The sequence below is a fragment of the Pan paniscus genome, chromosome 6 (assembly GCF_029289425.2).
Source record: "Pan paniscus chromosome 6, NHGRI_mPanPan1-v2.0_pri, whole genome shotgun sequence".
NCBI lineage: Eukaryota > Metazoa > Chordata > Mammalia > Primates > Hominidae > Pan > Pan paniscus.
In genome coordinates, this window is record NC_073255.2 from 98,327,266 (window position 1) to 98,346,904 (window position 19,639).

The 19,639-nt window shown below is 34.5% G+C and overlaps 2 protein-coding genes across 2 annotated transcripts in view; one reads left to right on the top strand and one right to left on the bottom strand.

The window, feature by feature from the left end:
* GNAT3 (G protein subunit alpha transducin 3) overlaps positions 1 to 19,639 on the bottom strand; it is a 53,632-nt gene that overhangs the window by 17,092 nt on the left and 16,901 nt on the right. Inside the window, exons 2-4 of the mRNA XM_003822747.6 lie at positions 19,184 to 19,226; positions 12,844 to 12,985; positions 3,196 to 3,353 (exon numbers count right to left, since the gene is read on the bottom strand). Coding sequence (XP_003822795.1) covers positions 3,196 to 3,353; positions 12,844 to 12,985; positions 19,184 to 19,226 — 343 coding nt within the window. The remainder of the gene's footprint in view (positions 1 to 3,195; positions 3,354 to 12,843; positions 12,986 to 19,183; positions 19,227 to 19,639) is intronic.
* CD36 (CD36 molecule (CD36 blood group)) overlaps positions 10,402 to 19,639 on the top strand; it is a 190,822-nt gene continuing 181,584 nt past the window's right edge. Inside the window, exons 1-2 of the mRNA XM_063605948.1 lie at positions 10,402 to 10,892; positions 11,991 to 12,086. The gene's annotated coding sequence lies outside the window, so the exon portion shown is untranslated. The remainder of the gene's footprint in view (positions 10,893 to 11,990; positions 12,087 to 19,639) is intronic.

The following is a 19,639-nucleotide window of genomic DNA, read 5'->3' on the forward strand; positions in this document are numbered from 1 at the left end:
AGCTGAGAAGCTGTTATGCCTTAGCACCTAGCACAAAGATTGAAAAAACAAAATTATTTTATTATTTAAAAAAATTCATTATTAATATAGGTAATTTATTCTTGGAGGATCTTTTTGCTTTTAAGCTGAAACAAATTAAGGTTGGACAAGTGTCCCAAAGGGATTTCGGCCGAGAGTAAAAATCACACCTCAGAAACACATAACATATATAATATGAAAATTTATCACCATTGTTTTATTCTAAAAAAGCTTAAGTTTTCTTTTGAAAAAAGAGTGAATCATCAAGATGTAAATGTATTGGAAAAAGTACTGGCAGGATTTGCTAGTGTATTTATTTTCTATTTTGGCAAGCAAATCCCTTTGTGAATTTTCTATTAACTAAGCCTGCGTGTGTGGTAGGTGTGTTGTTGGTCAGTTAGTTCACGCAAGAGTAAAAAGAAAACAAAAAAAACCCCCAAAAATATGCCTACCAAAATAAAGATTAAATTCATTTCATGATACCTAAATGAAAACCTTGGTAAGGACACATTTATTTGCATGTATGAATGATTTCAAGCAAAGCAGAAGCATTAGCAGACTGACAAATTTGCATTTAAAATGCTTGTTTAAATAAACAGATATGGAATGTGGGAGTTCAAGTCTATAATCTAAAGCTTAGACCAAATAGAGGCCCTTAACATATATGAATCTAATCATTTAAAAGTACTAAATTATTTTCCAATTATTTAAACTAGTATTTTTCCTGGTGAAGTCTATGGTAATTCTTAAAGCACGTGGAATTTTAAAGGCACACTAGATGGCTGCAATTAGCAAACCATGCAGTCAACTAAAATGTTTCCTCTGATTATCCCTGCCATACCCCTCTTCTTTCAATTTGCTAGAACTGATGAGGTTATGTTGCCAACTATGGCATTCCTTTCCCTTATTCTGATTATATTCACTTTTTTGTTAGCCTTAACTTGAAGGATCTCTAGATTTGAGAAAACAAGAAGTATCTTTTACCAAAAAAAGAAAAAAGTGTTAGAGACCTTGCTGTATATAATGTATATGAAATAGACACACATTGTAGTACCAATCTTATTTTATATCTAGTTTTCCAATGTAATTCAGTATTTGAAAAAAAAAAATCTGCTCTTAATTTCTGGAAGAAAGCAATGACCATTCAACTACCTTTCTCAGCAAACTTTCCTTTTAAGGACACCTAAGAGCAGAAAAAAAAAACCCACTTTATTATTATTATTACTTTTTGTTTATGTATGAAATTTCTCTGAGACACAGGGAAAATGAGCTTTCCTGTTGTTATTCTATTGCACCTGCAGTAATCTGGGTAGTTGAAAACTATTACAATATGGGCAACATTTACAAAATGAATGCAAATTGATATTGTTTAATTGTTTTTAACTTGATGAACAGATTTAAAATTTTACTATGAATCTATAATGGAATAGATAGTCCCAGTGTAAAACATACTTTAAGTATTTAAATAAAGGAAAAAACTAAAATTAAATACTAGAAAATACAATAAAATGCCATTTATTTGCCCATTTTAACTATGTGGTTTGTACAAGACTAAATATATTAATGAGAGCCCACTTTAATCTATCTTTCTCTCTAGCTTTCTACCCAGAGCTTTACTAAGCAAGATTTTATGGAAATATTCCACAATTCAGCTTCTTACTCCTTGTGACTACCTTTACCAATGAATAGTATAGAAAAGCAATGTTTTACTCCACTGCAGAGATCCCTTGTACTATTAAAATGTGGTAGGTCATGAGACACTTATGAAAAATTATTCAAGTTGATATAATCACAAAATGAGACTCATTCTCTCCTTCATCAGAGAGCTAGGAAAAACTCCTCCAAAAGCAATGTGCCCTTTGAAATTGGGTTTTAAAATAAAGATGAATGAATAATTACAGAAAATTTTTTCTCTAGAGTTTATATAGCTTATTTTCTCTCCCTAATCATTCTGTCCATCAATGATTAAAAATCTGAAGTGTCATGCAAGCTTCATTGTTCTGTCCTTAACCGATCTTTTTCATTTGTTTCACTTTTACATTACTGTTTTGCTTTTGTTTAATTAAATGATGCTAGCAGCTTCTGTTGGCGGGGAGAGGGGGAGTTCATCAAAAGAACTATATTTATACTTTTTCACACATATGCATGAACAGAAATAGAAAATGAGTAATTGTATTTACATATGCACACATCTTGCAGGCATATAGTAGGGGGCTATGTTAGGAACCACTTGCTCAAAGAATTGTTTTTTGGGGTTAATTTGGTGACAGGGTCTTGCTCTTTTGCCCCAACTGGAGTACAGTGGTGCAGTCTCTGCTTACTGCTGCAGCCTTGACCTCCTGCGCTCAAGCAATCCTTCTGTCTCAGCTTCCCAAGTAGCTGGGACTACAGGCACATGCCACCACACCTGGCTAATTTTGTATTTTTTGTAGCAACTTGGCTTTGCCATGTAGCCCAGGCTGGTCTCAAATTCCTTACCTCAAGCTGTCTGCCTGCCATGGCCTCCCAAAGTGCTGGGATTACAGGCGTGAGCCACTGTGCCCAGCACTAAAGGAAAATTTTAAATCACTTTGATAATGAAATTATAAATAGTGTCACAAGCCCCTAATTTCCTTATGGTTAATTAATGCTAAATGGATGATACAAGCAGTGAAATTTATAGAATTTTTTGAGACTCCAAAAGAATCTCCTAGTATACAAGTATTTTGGAAATCATTTCATTAATTTCTTCTCGAATTTTGTATCATGGTCATCAACCCAATGAGCCAAGGCATGTGTCATTAATGAAATTAATCTAGGAGATGATTTCACTAATATGAATAGAGATGAAATGAATAGCCCAAAACCTCAGTGTGCATGTCACCAGTCTGTGTTAGTGTGAAAGGCTATGCATAAAGGTTAACACTTTTTAATCAAGAGAAGATATTTGCACCATAGAATCTTCTCAGGCAGTTTCAAACTTAGTTATTTAAAATGCTCCCCTGGTTATATTTTCTTAAATCTCATTATGTCACCTTGTTCATTTTCATTTCTCTTCAATTGCTTTTTATTTTACTCTAATAAAATGTAACACCATTTATTTTCCTCATTTGAATTTACAAATGCAAAGTATGCAGAATTATAATTCTTAATTTTAAATGTTTTACCTCCAATTCCCCTTAAAGTGAATTCACTTACTAAGCTGCTGAGTCATTGAGCTGATATTCAGATGCCCTTTCAAAGCAGGCCTGAATTCCTGGATCTCTCCACAGCCGTTTTATTACCTCAGCCAGTTGAGGTGTCATGCCACCATCTTCCAGGGTATTTGCCATTGCATAAAGTTGTCGTTGGTCCTCCTAGAACAATATTTTGGTGAGAATAAGTATGTATTATTTGGAATCACATATTCTATTTTCTAATAGAGTAATTTACTGGGATAATTTTAATCTTATTCTTTTAGCTAATAATTCCACCAAACATCTTTTTAAACCATATTGAGGTAAATAGAACTAAAGTTTTTCATGGCTGGATGATGTCCAGAAGAGTTCTCCTTTGCAAAAACTATAAAACATTATGTGAAGAAATTAGCATATTTTGAAATGTGTCACTGACTTCTGAATATGATATCAAGGAGGATAATAATACTTTGCTGTGGTCATACTAAGTTTGCAAAAGGTCTACATATTATACCAAGGTAAAATAAAAATTAAGCTGATTTAATCTGGTATCTTCTTCTTTTTTTAATCATTGCCATGAATTTTTCTAGAAAAAAAAAGCCAAGTAAAAATTAGAGTAGACCGGGCATGGTGGCTAACGCCTATAATCCCAGCACTTAGGGAGGCCAAGGTGGGTAGATCACTTGAGCCCAGGAGTTTGAGACCAGCCTGGGCAACATGGCAAAAATTTTCTCTACAAAAAAATTAGTCAGGGATGTAGTGCATGTCTGTAGTCCCAGCTACTTGGGAGGCTAAGGTGGGAGAATTGCTTGAGCTTGGGAGGCAGAGGTTGCAGTGGGCAGAGATTGCACCACTACATTTCAGCCTAGGTGACAGAGCCAGACCCTGTCTCAAAAAAAAAAAAAAAAAAAAAATTAGAGTAAAAATGGAAATAAATTCATTATTCTAAAATTGTATTGTTTCAAAAAATTAATATATAATTTTTTTTGTCATCGGGTTACTGCCTCGTAATCATATAAAGAATGGTAAACATTTGGATCCACATAATATTTTTGAACATCCCTGTAGGTATTGTTGATTGCATATGCCTTTGGAACAAATCAGTAGGACAGAGGTGAGAGTTTTTTACGCAAAGCAAGGAATTATTGTCTTAGTCCTGTTGGGATAACATTTGGAGGTTACCAGCAAAGAAGGAAATAGAAGTTTACTGAGTAAATACTATAGTCTGCAATTTATTTAAACAAATAATCAAAATAGCTTTATGACAAATCATTTTTTTAAAAATTAAGATGTTGAGTTTCAGAATAACTAAATTGACTGTGGTAATAGCCCAGGCAAATGGAGAAGTCTGAACTCAACCTTGTTGTCAGCCTCCAAAACTGATATCTTTTTTAGCTCATAATCCTCCTAGTGCATATTATTACAATTTACAAAACTGCACATGCAATATCACACATAATCCTCACAACCAGGAGATAGACACTATATTTTCTCCATTTTACATGTGAGGAATCTAAAACTCAGAGTTTTAGAAACGAGTAAACCAGTAAATACAGTAAGTATCAGAATAAGAGTCAAATACAAGCACATTTTGTGCCATGTCAGGCTGTTACTGTTACAGGAAAGGGGTCCCAATCCAGATCCCAAGAGAGGGTTCTTGGATCTCACACAAGAAAGAATTCAGGACAAGTCCATAGGGCAAAGTGAAAGCAAGTTTATTCAGAAAGTAAAGGAATAAAAGAATGGCTACTCCATATACAGAGCAGCCCCGAGGGCTGCTGGTTGTTCATTTTTGTGGTTTCTTGATGATATGCTAAACAAGGGGTGGATTATTCATGCCTCCCCTTGTTAGAGCATATAGGGTAACTTCCTGACATTGCCATGGCATTTGTAAACTGTCATGGTGCTGGTGGGAGTATAGCGGTGAGGACAAGCAGAGGTCACTCTCATGGCCATCTTGGTTTGGGTGGGTTTGGGCCAGCTTCTTACTGCAGCCTGTTTATCAGCAAGGTCGTTATGACCTGCATCTTGTGCCGACCTCCTTATCTCACCCTGTAACTTAGAATGCCTTAACTGTCTGGGAATGAAGCCTAGTGGGTCTCAGTCTCATTTTCCTCAGCTCCTATTTAAGATGAAGTTGCTCTGGTTCAAATGCCTCTGACACTACCAGTGAAGTATGTTCAATAAGAACTTGCTGCTTTTCTGATACAACTCAGCTTATTATTTTGAATTGATTATAGTTTTTTTCTACCATTTTATCAAAAATCTGTTCTTTGTATAAAAAATAAGGATATGTCACTTATTGTTAAAGAGACACTGGTAAGGGTAAAAAAAGAAAATAACTTTTTCTTCACAATCAGCTTTTATTGTTAAAAGTAAACTGATCAGATGATCATTGGTCCACATATTCAATGTGTAAACCAAAAACAAAATTCTAAGTCCCCCAAGCAACAGAATTCTAAGCCCAGCAACCAACAGAAATCCCTCTTGGCCAACAGAATTCCAAAGTAAACCTGAAAAACTAGGTCAGGCTGTGATAGGAAGGGTGGGGTCAGACATGCCTCATTAGGCCCTCCTCCCTTTGGAATTCAGGCATAACTCACCCGCATTAACATTAAAACAGAGATCTTAGGACTGATAAAACAGAATCTTTACAGCAATAAGATTCCAAATTCCAACCTGACTCCAGTATAGAGCAGGCCCTGAAAGAAATTATTTTACCCCCAAATATATTTTTTTGGCATATATAAAAGAATAAAAGAAAATAACAATAAAATAAAAGCTGTCTTTTGTGGGAGAAATTTACATTGTGTAGAGAAGCCCCTTGCCTTTTCAAGGCCTTTTCTGATCCTGGTGAGATTAGCTGAGAGTCTAGCACTTTTTAAAGGTCTACATAGGAAATATTTGCCATCTATTGCCTCTAAGGGTGCCACCTGTGAGGCTTCATCTACATAATAAGAACCTTGGTCTCCACAGCCTCTTAACCTAGAGACTCCTTTCTACTCATTCTAGGCCTTTAGACAATAACTTAATTCTTTCAACCAATCAGAAAATAACTTAATTCTTTTCAACCAGTCAGAAAATGTTTGAATCCACCTATGACTGGAAGGTCCCGCTTCAAGTTGTCCTGCCTTTCTGGACCTTGCATGTATTGACTGATATCTGCCTGTAACTTTAATCCCCATAGAATGTATAAAATCAGGCAATAACTTAACTTCCTTGGGCATATGTTCTCAGGACCTCCTGAGGCTGTGCCATGGGTCATGGCCCTCACATTTGGCTCAAAATAAATCTCTTCAAGTATTTTACAGAGTTTGGCTTTTTTGTCAACAAATGGCCAAATCAAGTCTCAACCTGATTTTCCTGCATCAACACAGGATAGATTTTTAAAACCCCATTTCTCTGTTAAATGGATATGAAAGAGAACTGCAAGTTCAGCGAAATATGCTCTGGTCACTTTCACTAGCATCATGCTATTGGCTCCTTCCACTTTTAAAGTGCTGTTTAGGACGAATGATGCCATAAAACAACCACTACACAGTTTTATCCCTAAGGAGAAAAAATTGTATATCTTGTCAGCATATCTTTACAAACCAAACAGATATACTGTTTCATTTCTTTCTGTTTTTCTTTTTCTTTTTTGTTTTTTTGTTTGTTTGTTTGTTTGTTTGTTTTTTGAGACGGAGTCTTGCTCTGTCATGCAGGCTGGAGTGCAGTGGCACAACCTAGGCTCACTTCAACCTCCACCTCCCACTTTCAAGCGATTCTCCTGCCTCAGCCTCCCAAGTAGCTGAGACTACAGGTGCACACCACCACACCCAGCTAATTTTTGTAATTTTTTTTTTTTTTTTTTTTTTAGTAGGGTCGAGGTTTCACCATGTTGGCCAGGATGGTCTCGATCTCTTGACCTCATGATCTGCCCACCTCGGCCTCCCAAAGTGCTAGGATTACAGGTGTAAACCACCATACCTGTCCTTCCTTTTTAAAAAAATATTCTATTTTTAATTTCAATATACTTTATTTGTAGAGGTATCATGAATATAGTTCTAGTTTAAACACTTCAATGTTACAAAGTCTCCCTTGACCACTTCAATCCTACTACCTCCTACAAAGGCAAGTTATCCTATCAGGTTGGTTTTTGTGTCTCCAGACCTTTTACTTTTTAAATTTGTGCGTGCATAGGTGGAGCCTACGGTAATGATTTTCAATCCAGGCTGCACATTACAAGCATATGGTGTACCCTTAAAAGTACTGATAGCAGAACTGCAACCCAAACAAAATGAATCAGCATCCCTGCATGTCAGGCCCTGCAAAGGTAGTTTTTAAAAGCTTCAAGGTGACACAACTGTTCTGACTGCATTAAGAATTTCTGGCAATATACAGTTGTTATTTTTTTAACCATAAATAACACTTTATTGAACATAGTGTATTTCCATTCTTGATGTTCTTCTGTGCTTATTGAAAAGCTGGTATAATTTAAAGAATTACAATTCTTTAAATTTAAAATTCTTTAAAGCTTTTAAAGGATTGAGCCTACCCATCAAATGTGAATTTTTAAAATATATAACACCAAAATGTATAGGTATTATGAAAACTTAGCTTCCTCATAACGGCCAAACTGATCGAACACTTAACTCCTATTTTACTGTTATATTTTTAAAACTCTAGTAATTTCTCACCAAACTCAAAACTCAACATAAAACCCAAATCCCTTATCCCTTACTGTGACTCACAAGGTTCTACATGTTTTGATCCCCTCTTTCCCTCCTTTCTCCCTTTCTCTCCCTGCCACCAAGACTCAAGATGCACTGAACAATTTGTTGCTCCTTGAACTCACCAAGCCCTCATTTCAGCGCATTTCAGTGGTTGTTGCGTCCATGTCCTTCGGTGGTTCATTTCCTTTTTCACTCAAGTCTCTTCCCAATACCACCTCCTCAATGAAGCCTTCTCTAATCATCCTTTCTGCCACATTTTTCAAATAACACTCTGTGGATTTGAGTGGCATCCCAAAGAAGTTTTATTTCCCTATGAGGTATTTGGAAAAGCTTGGAAATTACAGTGGGCCTGGAATGGCTCATTCTCTCTCTCTCTCTCTCTCTCTTTAAAGAATATTTATTTTATTTACTCATCATTTTTATTTTACTTTAAGTTCTGGGATACATGTGCAGAACATGAAGGTTTGTTACATAGGTATACATGTGCTATGGTGGTTTGCTGCACCTATCAACTCATCTTCATTCTCTTAAGATTGTGTAACTTTGGGACTACATTGTATAGAAAATAAAATATGTGTTTTCCCTACAGATTACTCAGAACTTCATCGTTAATATTAGGGATCCCAGGTGGTCTTAGAACTTTGTGGAACTTATTCTGAACCCTAGAGTCATATTTCCAAATATCATGAAAAAAAATCAAAAGAAAGGAAGACTATATAGTTTACCTAGTAATTGTGAGAAATGCTGAGTTAAAAATACCATGTTTTGTGGCTACTCGGTTTTCAGAATCTTTGAGTAGTAATATCGGTTGAAAATTTCCAAGTTATTGGACGCATATATACCAAACAAATCTAATCACAGAACTTCAATTGTAGGACATCTTGAGGAATCAGTGCTTTTTGGTTCATATTGTAGAGTTTACTTTGTAGGGTTCTATGTCCAAGATGATTACAACAGCGCTCAAATTATGTAGTAAAAGTGTTACAATTTTCAGCATTCTTTTATGTCAGTTGAGTGGATTCTATATGCTCCAAAATAGGATATAATAATATTCAAAAGGATAAGTAGATATTTACTAAATATCTTCATTATTTCTCCTTTCCTATTTCTTCAGGATATGAAGGTTTGTTACATAGGTAACAAAAAAAGAGGGTTTGTTAACCCTCTTTTCAAGTTCTATGCTTAGGAAATTCTAAGCCTATCAAATACTAAACCACAACCAATAAGAACAATCCTGATTTAGCTGCTTCCCCTCTAACTACATATCCCATCTCTCTCCTACTCCTTGGCTATAGGTCCTGAAATATTGTCCTTTCTCATTTCTCCACATATTCCACAGGAGTAGGAGTCCACCATTCTTCTGAAACCTCTCTCACTATATTCCCAATGGCTCCATATTTCTAAATCCAATAGATTCTATTTAATAGTTTCCTTTCTTGACCTCTCAAGACCTTTCAATGTGGATAATTCCCTTTGGAACCCTTCTCTTGAATTCTGTGATTTCGCATACTTCTGATTTCCTTTTACTCTTCTATCCTCCCCCTTGAAGTGTTCTTTTCCTAACAAATGGGCAGAAAATATTGTGTGTTTTTTTTTTATCACTCTTCCCTAGACTCTGTTATCCCTAATACCCTTCCCTTCTTAATCTAAGTGCTTCCTTCACCTATTCCATCCTACTTTCTTAGTATGAATTATATGCCATAGTATAATGGCATGCCAATAACACCTAGATTTAGATCTCTAGACAAAGTGTCCATTTTGGGCTTCAAATGCACATTTGTAATTGCTTACATATGTAGATATCAAATAGAACTTACAAACTCATTCCAAAACCAAACTAATTAGTTCTTTTCCATCCTCATTTAATGTTAGTGTTCCCCTTCTTAGTAATTCCTTCTTTAAGCAAGGATCGAGCTCCACATATAGCTGCACAGCCTTTTTGAAATAGCATATTTGTAGTTAATTGTTAAACATCAAGCTCTCCTCTCCTGATGACAAATACTATTTCCATCTCAGTTACTGCTGAGCCCTCACTACATCCCTGGTGTCCAACTAAATGTCTACCACATAAATAATAGTTTAATAAAAAATAATTTTTTCAAGTGATGTTGGATATATAGATTTCACTACCTAAATTTTAATGATCCTATATTCAAAATAAATATTGAAAAATAATACCTAATATTTACTGAAAATGTACATTCTATAATACTCTGTATATAGTGGATTTCTTATGTTTTTGCTTCCTTCTTTAATAGTCATTGTAACTCAAGGAGGAAAGCCATAACATTCTGTGGAAGCAGACACTGAAATTTAGAGAGGTTAACTTGTCCAAACTTATAGACCCAGTAACTAATAAAGCTCACATAAATTTTCTATCAGAACTTTCTCTCTTTGGCAATCTGTGTGATGATGTGCAAATGGCTATATAAAAGTATATGCACTTGTATAAATAAATAATCGAGAGCTAACCAGAACTCTGAAAGTCGCATGTAGGTAGTGTTTAGCAATCAATCTGTTAAATAAACAATTTTAAACAGGTCAAGAGTATATTAATCTCAAAATCAAGTACTAGAATGCAGCTGAAACTGATAGAGTTCACATAAGTTGAAATCAAAATATGAACTATGTCGTGTCTGACAACTGTGATGTTCTGATAGTTGAGAATATAGGTACTCTTGAGAAGTTATGACAATGGCTAAGTGCTGCTTAAGTTGATCTGTTTATGCCATTCAATGTACAGTTTGAATGAACTGTACTTTTATTTTTTAATTAGCATGATGGCAGCAATGTGTAGAGTTTATTATTTTCACTTCCCCTATATGTCAACTCATTAAGACTTTTACTAATAAATCTCTCATCTCACTTTTTTTTTTTTTTAAGACAGGGTCTTGCTCTGTTGCCCAGGCTGGAGTACAGTGGCACCATCACAGCTGCTGCAACCTCAACCTCCCAAGCTCAAGTGAATCTCCCACCTCAGCCTCCCAAGTAGCTGGGACTACAGGTACAGGCCACCATGCCCAGCTAATTTTTTTTTTCTTTTTCTTTTTCTTTTCCTTTTTTTTTTTCTTTATAGAGACAGTGTCTGGTTATATTGTTCAGACTGGTCTGGAACTCCTGGGCTCAAGCGATCCTCTTGCCTCAGCCTCCCAAGGTGTTGAGATTATAAGCATGAGACACCACATCTGGTCAAATATCAAGTATTTAGTGATCAGAGCATCACTGTTTCACAAACTCTGGGTTGTATGAAAGACACAGTCTATTTAAATAAGTAGCAATAGGCAAGATTGTGATTTCCAACTTCTCTGACACAAATGCATGGAATACCATATTGCATCTACAAATTTAAACATCATTAAATCATTCTCAAAGGAATTCAGAGGGTATGTCTATTTTTGTAACTATTATTGTCTAAGAGGAAAAAATAAATATTTCTAATCATTAAATCCTTTAATAGCAAAAAGCACTATAATGGAATCCAGGAGAAGTGGATTTTTCCATAAACTTGAGCTACTTAATGTAAACCAACTAATCTTTGAGCCTTGCTTTTTTTAAATTAAGGTGGGTATACTATGTTGTTTCTTAAGAGCCAATTTAAAATCCTACATTCTTAGGAAAAGCCAAGGTCAGATCCATAACTGAACTACACTTAAATAAGAACATGATCACTAAGTCATAGAGAGATAAAGAATAAAAAGATCTTGGAGTTCGACTCCTCCAAATTCCCCTTTTAAACATGAGAGGGAAACTGTAGCCAGAGAGGTAGATTGGAGCAAACTGTGGAGAAAGCTAGAAATGGGAATCAGTAAAATACCTGACTCCTTGCTTTATAAACTATCTGCCTGAAGGCCGTACTTAGCATTTCCTTGTTCTTTGAAGAAAAGTGACAGGAAAAAGGGGGATTTCCCCTTTCTTTACATTAAGAGCACAGAAAAGGCTTTGTTTTGTTTTGTTTTTGTTTTAATTGTAATGATTTCTAGTGGTCATTTACAAGATCCAGTGGTCATTTAAAAGGTCCACTAAGCTGGGTGAGGGAGTTCAAATGACTCCTCTTTCCTTATCCTTACTATGCTTTTGCTCTCTATTTTTATTGTTTCTATAGCAAAGTTTCCAAGAATTACATTGGTAGGCATTCAACTGGCATCCTCTGGAGGTAACCACATGCCCAGCTGCTCCTGGAGGGGACATATGGAAGTGGGTGAGTTCTTCTTGTGGATTCTACTCAGTTACTCTTTTTTTTGGGTGGGGTCAACTATGGTTCTTTGGATAATACTGTAAGTTTCATTTGCCAAATAATTTTATATGTTTGCCTATAAACTTTTAAAGTAAGTGGATTTCAAATATAATTTAATGTAAAATAATTAGATAGCAAAATATAAAGTAGGGAGAAAATAATTTTGTTACTACCTTACAAATGGAACTATGACTACTTGAAGATACTTAATATACAGACATTTGCTTACTCCTACAATTTGAATTCTTTTTTTAAAAAAACTTATCATTATAAAGTAATCATTTCACTGTTGCCACACAGACCTTGTAATCATCGTCAAACATTAATTATAATTGTTATGTTATTAAACATTTTTAGTCTCTTTGAAATGACGTAACTAAAAAAATTAATGTAGAGATATTGCAAATTGTGTTTATGCCATAAATTCTTTTGTATTTAGCAATCACAAGCAATATTTTTATTTGTTATGGTGTATTATTTGATATTAAGTTTAATCCTCAGGAAAACAACTAATGTTGAATAATATTATAGTATACAGTAAAAAAGTTTCACTTCAAGGAAAATAAGAAATCTTACACAAAACAGAATTAATGTTTCAAAATTCATGTTTCATATTTTTAAATTTTGGGTATAGATTAATACTATGAACTTATTAAGTCCTCTTATTTTATGGCTCAAACTCTATTGCAGGACATACAGCTGTCATTGTTTGCATACTTACTGCACTTCTGGGATTTACATAATCAATTCCAAGGGTAGTCATGGCTTTCACAATAGCTAGGATGGATTGCAGTGTATTACTGTAAATTACTGCTTTGAACTCCATGCATTCTTGCTCACTGTAACCATTCTTATGGATGATCCTATAATTTAAACATGAAAAGTTTCTGTGAGTTGAAAATTGATTGTAACACTAAAGCACATCAAACTAAGTTGCTTGAATAAAATTACAGTATATATTCATTAAAAAGGAATTTTGACCATATGTATATGCTAACTCTAAACAATTTTATGCCTTTGGACTTTTATTATCATTGTCATTTATACAGTATTTTCTTTCTGGGCTACCCATGATAAATATGAAAAGACTTAGGATTTGTTATTTAAAAATACTTTTTTAAAATGGGTAAATCATAAGCATTATACTTAGAACGTCTATTTTTTTAAGAGAAAAATTTCTAGATTCCCAGGACAAAGATATATACAGAGTTTTGAAACTTGACCTTGTGTTTACAACCTGATGTCTAGAGGAAGCGAAGTCATTTAGAACATTCATGACTTTTCCTATCATGCTGAAAAATAGGAGTGCCTGCTTTCTATTTACAGCATTAACAAAGGCATCTTTTTTAGTACAGGTAATTGCCCTGTTAAATTTCTTGTCAGTTCTCCATCTGTGTACGTGCCACTGAGTTATAAAAGTTGAAATGCCTGACATTTTATTTGGCTGAACTCTTCTCTACCTTCCACTGATTCAACCAAACTCAAGATTTTACTAGTAGTTTTGGAATAATAGCTTAAAATAGATTTACCTATCAAAAGCTAAAATTGTTAGATATGCCAGTTACGTATTTTTGCATCTTTATTGTATAATTTTTTTTGTTCCTTTCTATTTTTTCTTATTGTCTTAAAGTGCTTTGTATTCATTAGGCGTCTTTTTGGATGTCATATTACTAAAGATTTATATTGTGTCTACATGTATAAAGGCTTTAGCATGGGGGGGAAAGAGCATAAACACCTCTTTAATGTCTTTGAAGATATTAGAACCTTCATATACAAGAAATCTGAACTGAAAGGAGTAAAGGCAGGGCCTATATTTGTTATTTGTTGTTTTTTATATTTGATTACAAATCATTGCTGAACTTCTACTTTAAACATGGTCATGTTTGTCTTGCTGCATTAAACCATTAAATAACTCACATAAGTAAATAAAATAGACAAAGGCTGTAGAAAAAAATGCAGTAAAATGTCTTTATGGATAGATCAAGAATAAGTTTATTAAAGAAATCCCAGTTTTCTGTCAAATTGAACTTGGAAAATTATTTTAATTACTAAAATGGCAACTGTGAATAAACATGAGGCACTTAGGTTATCTTCACGAAACAAGTTCTGATTACAATGAGAAGATGAAGAAACATTTATCACAAAGAAAAATGATAAAAACAGATGTTAAAATGTCCAGTTGAAGTGGGACTTTAAACAACATCATTTTTCCAGGAGATGCATATATAAATTTCAGTGAGATAGAGCACTCCAACGGCAAAGTTGGTTCTGAGGTCTGTTGAAATTAATAAGCTTTTACTGTGCATTTTCTGTGACATACTGTGTTATGTGTTAAAGAAATACATTATACAAGTCTCTCCTTCCCAAAACCATAGACTAGAGCTCCTCTGTATAATACATTGGTCACTAGATGATTAATTAAAATGAAATAAAATTAAAAATTTAGTTTCTCAATCACACTGTCAATATTTCAAGTGGCTACTAAAGCCACATGTGGCTAGCAGGTGCCATATTTCAAGGCAAAATAGAGAACTTCCCTATCATCCCACAAAGTTCTGTTGAAGAGTCCTGAGTTATAAGAAGGCAGAGCATATAAAGAGATTTTTGAACATTATGATAATGCATAGGAACAAACTCTGCATATAGTAAGATGCTATAGAAAAGAAAAAGTGATAAACTCTACTAGGTGTAAGGTATCAAAGAAGACATCCCGGAAGCAGTGATAATCAGCTGATTGTTCAAGGATAGTTATTCCTAGATGGTCAAAGGGAGAGAGAATCATTGTAGGAAGAAAGATCAGTATGAGCAAATAGATGCTCACAATTTTCAAGTGTTAAATATGTTTAACACTTGAAATTTAAATGGGTAAATCATAAGCATTATACTTAGAACGTCTATTTTTTTAAGAGAAAAATTTCTAGATTCCCAGGACAAAGATATATACAGAGTTTTGAAACTTGACCTTGTGTTTACAGCCTGATGTCTAGAGGAAGCGAAGTCATTTAGAACATTCATGACTTTTCCTATCATGCTGAAAAATAGGAGTGCCTGCTTTCTATTTACAGCACTGTTGTAAGCACTTCATCTGTCTTATTTCTTACAATAAGCCCTTTAAAGTAGATACAATTATGATCTACATTTTATAAGTAAGAAATGTCAATATAGATAAATTAAGCAAATACCCCCAACTTATTCAGTTAGCTTGTGATACACCTGGCCACAAACACAATCTGATGTACAGTCCATGATCTTAGCCATGATGCTCAGCCTTCTATAGTGTGTTAGTCTACAGACTTATAAAAGGTCAGCATTAGTGAAGCAGGAAGTAGGAGGGGAGAAATTATAGGACAGGAGGATGAAGACATCGGCAAGAACTGGGCTCCAGTGTCTTGTGTGCCATGGCAAGGAGATTGATCTTGACAGCAAGGGTGAAGAGTTGAATTCAGGAGATAAAATCAGCTTTAAATGGATCAGTTCATGGCAGTGTGGATAATGCAATGAAGGGAAGAGAAGGGAGGTAGAAGCTCCTTAGGAAGATACTGAATTAATCTAGGTCAGAAATGATGACCAATGGAGATCAATGACATGTTTGGAGACAAATTGTATAGATGTGGCATGACTTGGTAAAAGGGTGAAGGCTTAGCATAACTATGCTGAGATTTATTGCGTTGTAGGCTGGCGTTGTTGTAATTAATTTTAGGGCGATAGAGGCCAGATGGGAGATAAGTTTCATGTTTATTCTGATTTGGACCTAGCCAGAGAATATAGCAGTAGATGTATCTGCCTCTCTAGTTTAGACAAAGTGTGTGAGTTTGAAAGAAATATTCTGAAACAGTCAGCTTGAAGATTCTGGTGAAAATCATAGAACTCTAGCAGTTTTCATTTTGATGAAGGTGCAGAGTAAGTAGAGAAGTGCCAGCATCTTCTAGTACAATAGAGACACTAACATTTTAAATGTAGTCAGAGATAGAGTTAGAAGAATAAAGGAGATAGTTAGACGAACCGGGAAAGAGTTCTAGAAGCTGAAGAAAAGTTTTAAGTGGGAAAAGTGATGTCATCTGGAATTAACATAAGGACTTAGGGAGACTTCAGATAAAAAGGCTATTCGAAGATGATATAATAAATAATCTTCGTAAGGGCAACTTCTGCAACTTACCAGAGGCAAAAGTGTGATGAAAATGGCTGAAAGTGGAAGGTAAAGAGAGCTAATTTTGATTATTTTCTACAGAAATTCTACTGAGAAAAGGAAAGACAAAGCAGAACCGGAAACTTGCTCTTTTTAAATAATAAAAGAAGTGCTCATTATAGAAAATGTGAAAAGCCTAACAATATTAAAAAGCAAAGGTGCTTTGAACTTTAAATTCCACTATTGAGAGAAAATTTATTTGAATACTGGTAAATGCTCTCTCATTTAAAAAAATTATCTATTTGATCATACTTGAGATTAAAATGTTCATGCACCGGGCACAGTGGCTCATGCCTGTAATCCCAGCACTTTGGAAGGCTGAAGCAGGTGGATCACTTGAGGTCAGGAGTTCGAGACCAGCCTGGCCAATGTGGTGAAACCCCAACTCTACTAAAAATACCAAAAAAAAAAAAAAAATTAGCTGGGCATGGTGGCAGGCACCTGTAATCCCAGCTACTCAGAAGGCTGAGGCAGGAGAATTGCTTGAACCTGAGAGGTGGAGGTTGCAGTGAGCCAAGATTGTGCCACTGCACTCCAGCCTAGGCGACAGAGCGAGACCCTTTCTCAAATAAATAAATTAAATAAATAAATTAAATAAATAAATAAAATAAAATAAAAAATAAAATGTTAATGCAGTTTTGTAACCTGTTTTTTTAGTAAACATAGCATTTTCTCATATTAAAACCTTCTCATATACATGAGATTAATACATGATTTGTAGTAGTTATATAATATTGCAATTGAAGAATGAATAGTACTGTAACTTTGCAACCTAATTGCTTATGTTTTATTTTAATTTGTGGCACTTTATTCTATCCCATATTTCATTATCTTAAATAGTGATATAAGCCTTTTATACAGGCTTTTATATTTTATATTATTGAATTATTTTATTTTCATGCTTATGAATATTTTATTATTTTTGACAATTCTCAGAAACATTTTTAGATCAATAATTTTCCCAGCTTACTATGTATATTAAAGATATTATTTTTATAAATTCTCTGTAATATATAATTTTACAAATAGCAATTAAAAATATCCATTTCTCAAAATCTCATTATTATTGGGTAATTTTTTTAAATTATTGTTTGTCAATTTACTACAATGAAAAATTACCTCATTAGTGATCTGATTTTTAACTTTTATAATAAGGTTACACTAAAATACATTATCTATTGAATTTTGTCATTTCTATACTCTCTACTCATAGCCTATCCCCATTTCTGTATATTGGGGAGCTCATTGTTTTACTTAGCAATCTATGGGCCTTTATATACTAGTCACCAATTACTTATCATATTTATTATACATTTTTTCTAGTTCTCTAATTTTGGCTTAATTTTATTTACAGTTTACTATAATTAAAAGTTTTATTTTTTACACAGCCAAATAATTGGTCTTTTTTTTTCTTTATTTAAGCTCACAGAGAATGGAGAAATGAAAAAAGAAAGGTTCAAGCATGATCATAGCCTGGGAGACAAGAGCAGGCAGATACTGTGGAAATGTTATAAATGAATGCCAGATGACTTAGTTGCAAGGATGGTCCTAGATAAGTGAAGCTTAAATATTGGTTGATATAAAACTTCCATGACATTATCACATAAAAGGAAAACAGTGTCTTAGATTGAAACCAATTTCATTATTGACTGGCAGGCATCACTCCCTTATAAAGTATGGCCCAAAGAACAAGATCCTTTAACATATAATTTAAAAATACGCTCAAAAATGGTCCTCCTCCTCTTCATCCTCCTCTTTCCTCCTCCTCCTCCTCTTTCCTCCTCCTCTTTCCTCCTCCTCTTTCCTCCTCCTCTTTCCTCCTCCTCCTCTTTCCTCCTCCTCCTCTTTCCTCCTCCTCCTCCTCTTTCCTCCTCCTCTTTCCTCCTCCTCCTCTTTCCTCCTCCTCCTCTTTCCTCCTCCTCCTCTTTCCTCCTCCTCCTCTTTCCTCCTCCTCCTCCTCTTCATCCTCCTCTTTCCTCCTCCTCCTCCTCTTTCCTCCTCCTCTTTCCTCCTCCTCCTCCTCTTTCCTCCTCCTCCTCTTTCCTCCTCCTCCTCTTTCCTCCTCCTCCTTCTTTCCTCCTCCTCCTTCTCTTCCTGCTGCTGTTGCTGCTGCTTCTGTTTCTTCTGCTTCTTCTTTTACTTCTTTTTAGCCACAATTATCCTTTAAAATTCTCTAGCAGTAACAACGCCATGAGGTTTCACCCATTTACCTTTACTTATCAATTACCTTTTTATTCAGGTAGACACTGCATTCTTTTTTCATTATTTCCTTATTAAGGAATTCAGGTCTAGTTATTTCATTATAAAAAGGAAAAAGTAGAGAAACAAATACTTATCAATTAGCTTTTTATTCAGGTAGACACTGCATTCTTTTTTCATTATTTCCTTATTAAGGAATTCAGGTCTAGTTATTTCATTATAAAAAGGAAAAAGTAGAGAAACAAATGCAAAAATACATCAAAATTCATGATAGTAATTAAGCATTTTATTCCCAGGTAGACAAAATGCTAATGAGGTTAAAAATACTGTTTGCTCAAAAAATCAAATAAATGATTGATTGACATTTTAAAATATTTACCGTTAATGATCAGATTATAAAGTCCTTGATATCCCCAGATTAATATGACTAAAATATAATGCTTTAAGCATTTGTCTTATTGAGAGGCACATTTTAAAAAATGAAAATTATAATATTCATCTGCTACACTTTCTGCTAAAGGATACAAGGTATATTTGCACAGGAACTATGACCACTCTATGATCCATGATTTAGAAGAGATTGTTAATCAGTGTTTACAAAAGCATGTATTTTAAGAATGGTCAAATACATGGACAGACATCAAATATTAAACACTTGAGACAGATGTATACCTACTTCATTTGTTTAACAATAGTACTTTTCCCAGATTCTCCTGCTCCTGCAACATAAAAAGAGGAATATTATTAACTGATACACCAAATTTGAATAGACATTAAAAACTAATTATCACTTTTCATGGATAATCTTTAATTTTTTTAAATAGGTTTAGGGAGTACAAGTGCAGTTTTGTTATATGGATAAACTGCATAGTGGTGAAGTCTGGTCTTTTAGTTTACCCAATATCTGAATAGTGTACATTGTACCCAACAGGTAGTTTTTTTCATTCCTCACCTCCCTCCCATGCTCCCACTTTTCCAAGTCTCCAGTGTCTATTATTCTACTCTTTATGTCCATGTGTGTGCACTGTTTAGCTCCCACTTATAAGTGAGAACATATGGTATTTGACTTTCTGTTTCTGAATTGTTTAACCTAAGATAGTGGTCTCCAGTTCCATCCATTTGCTGGCAAAGA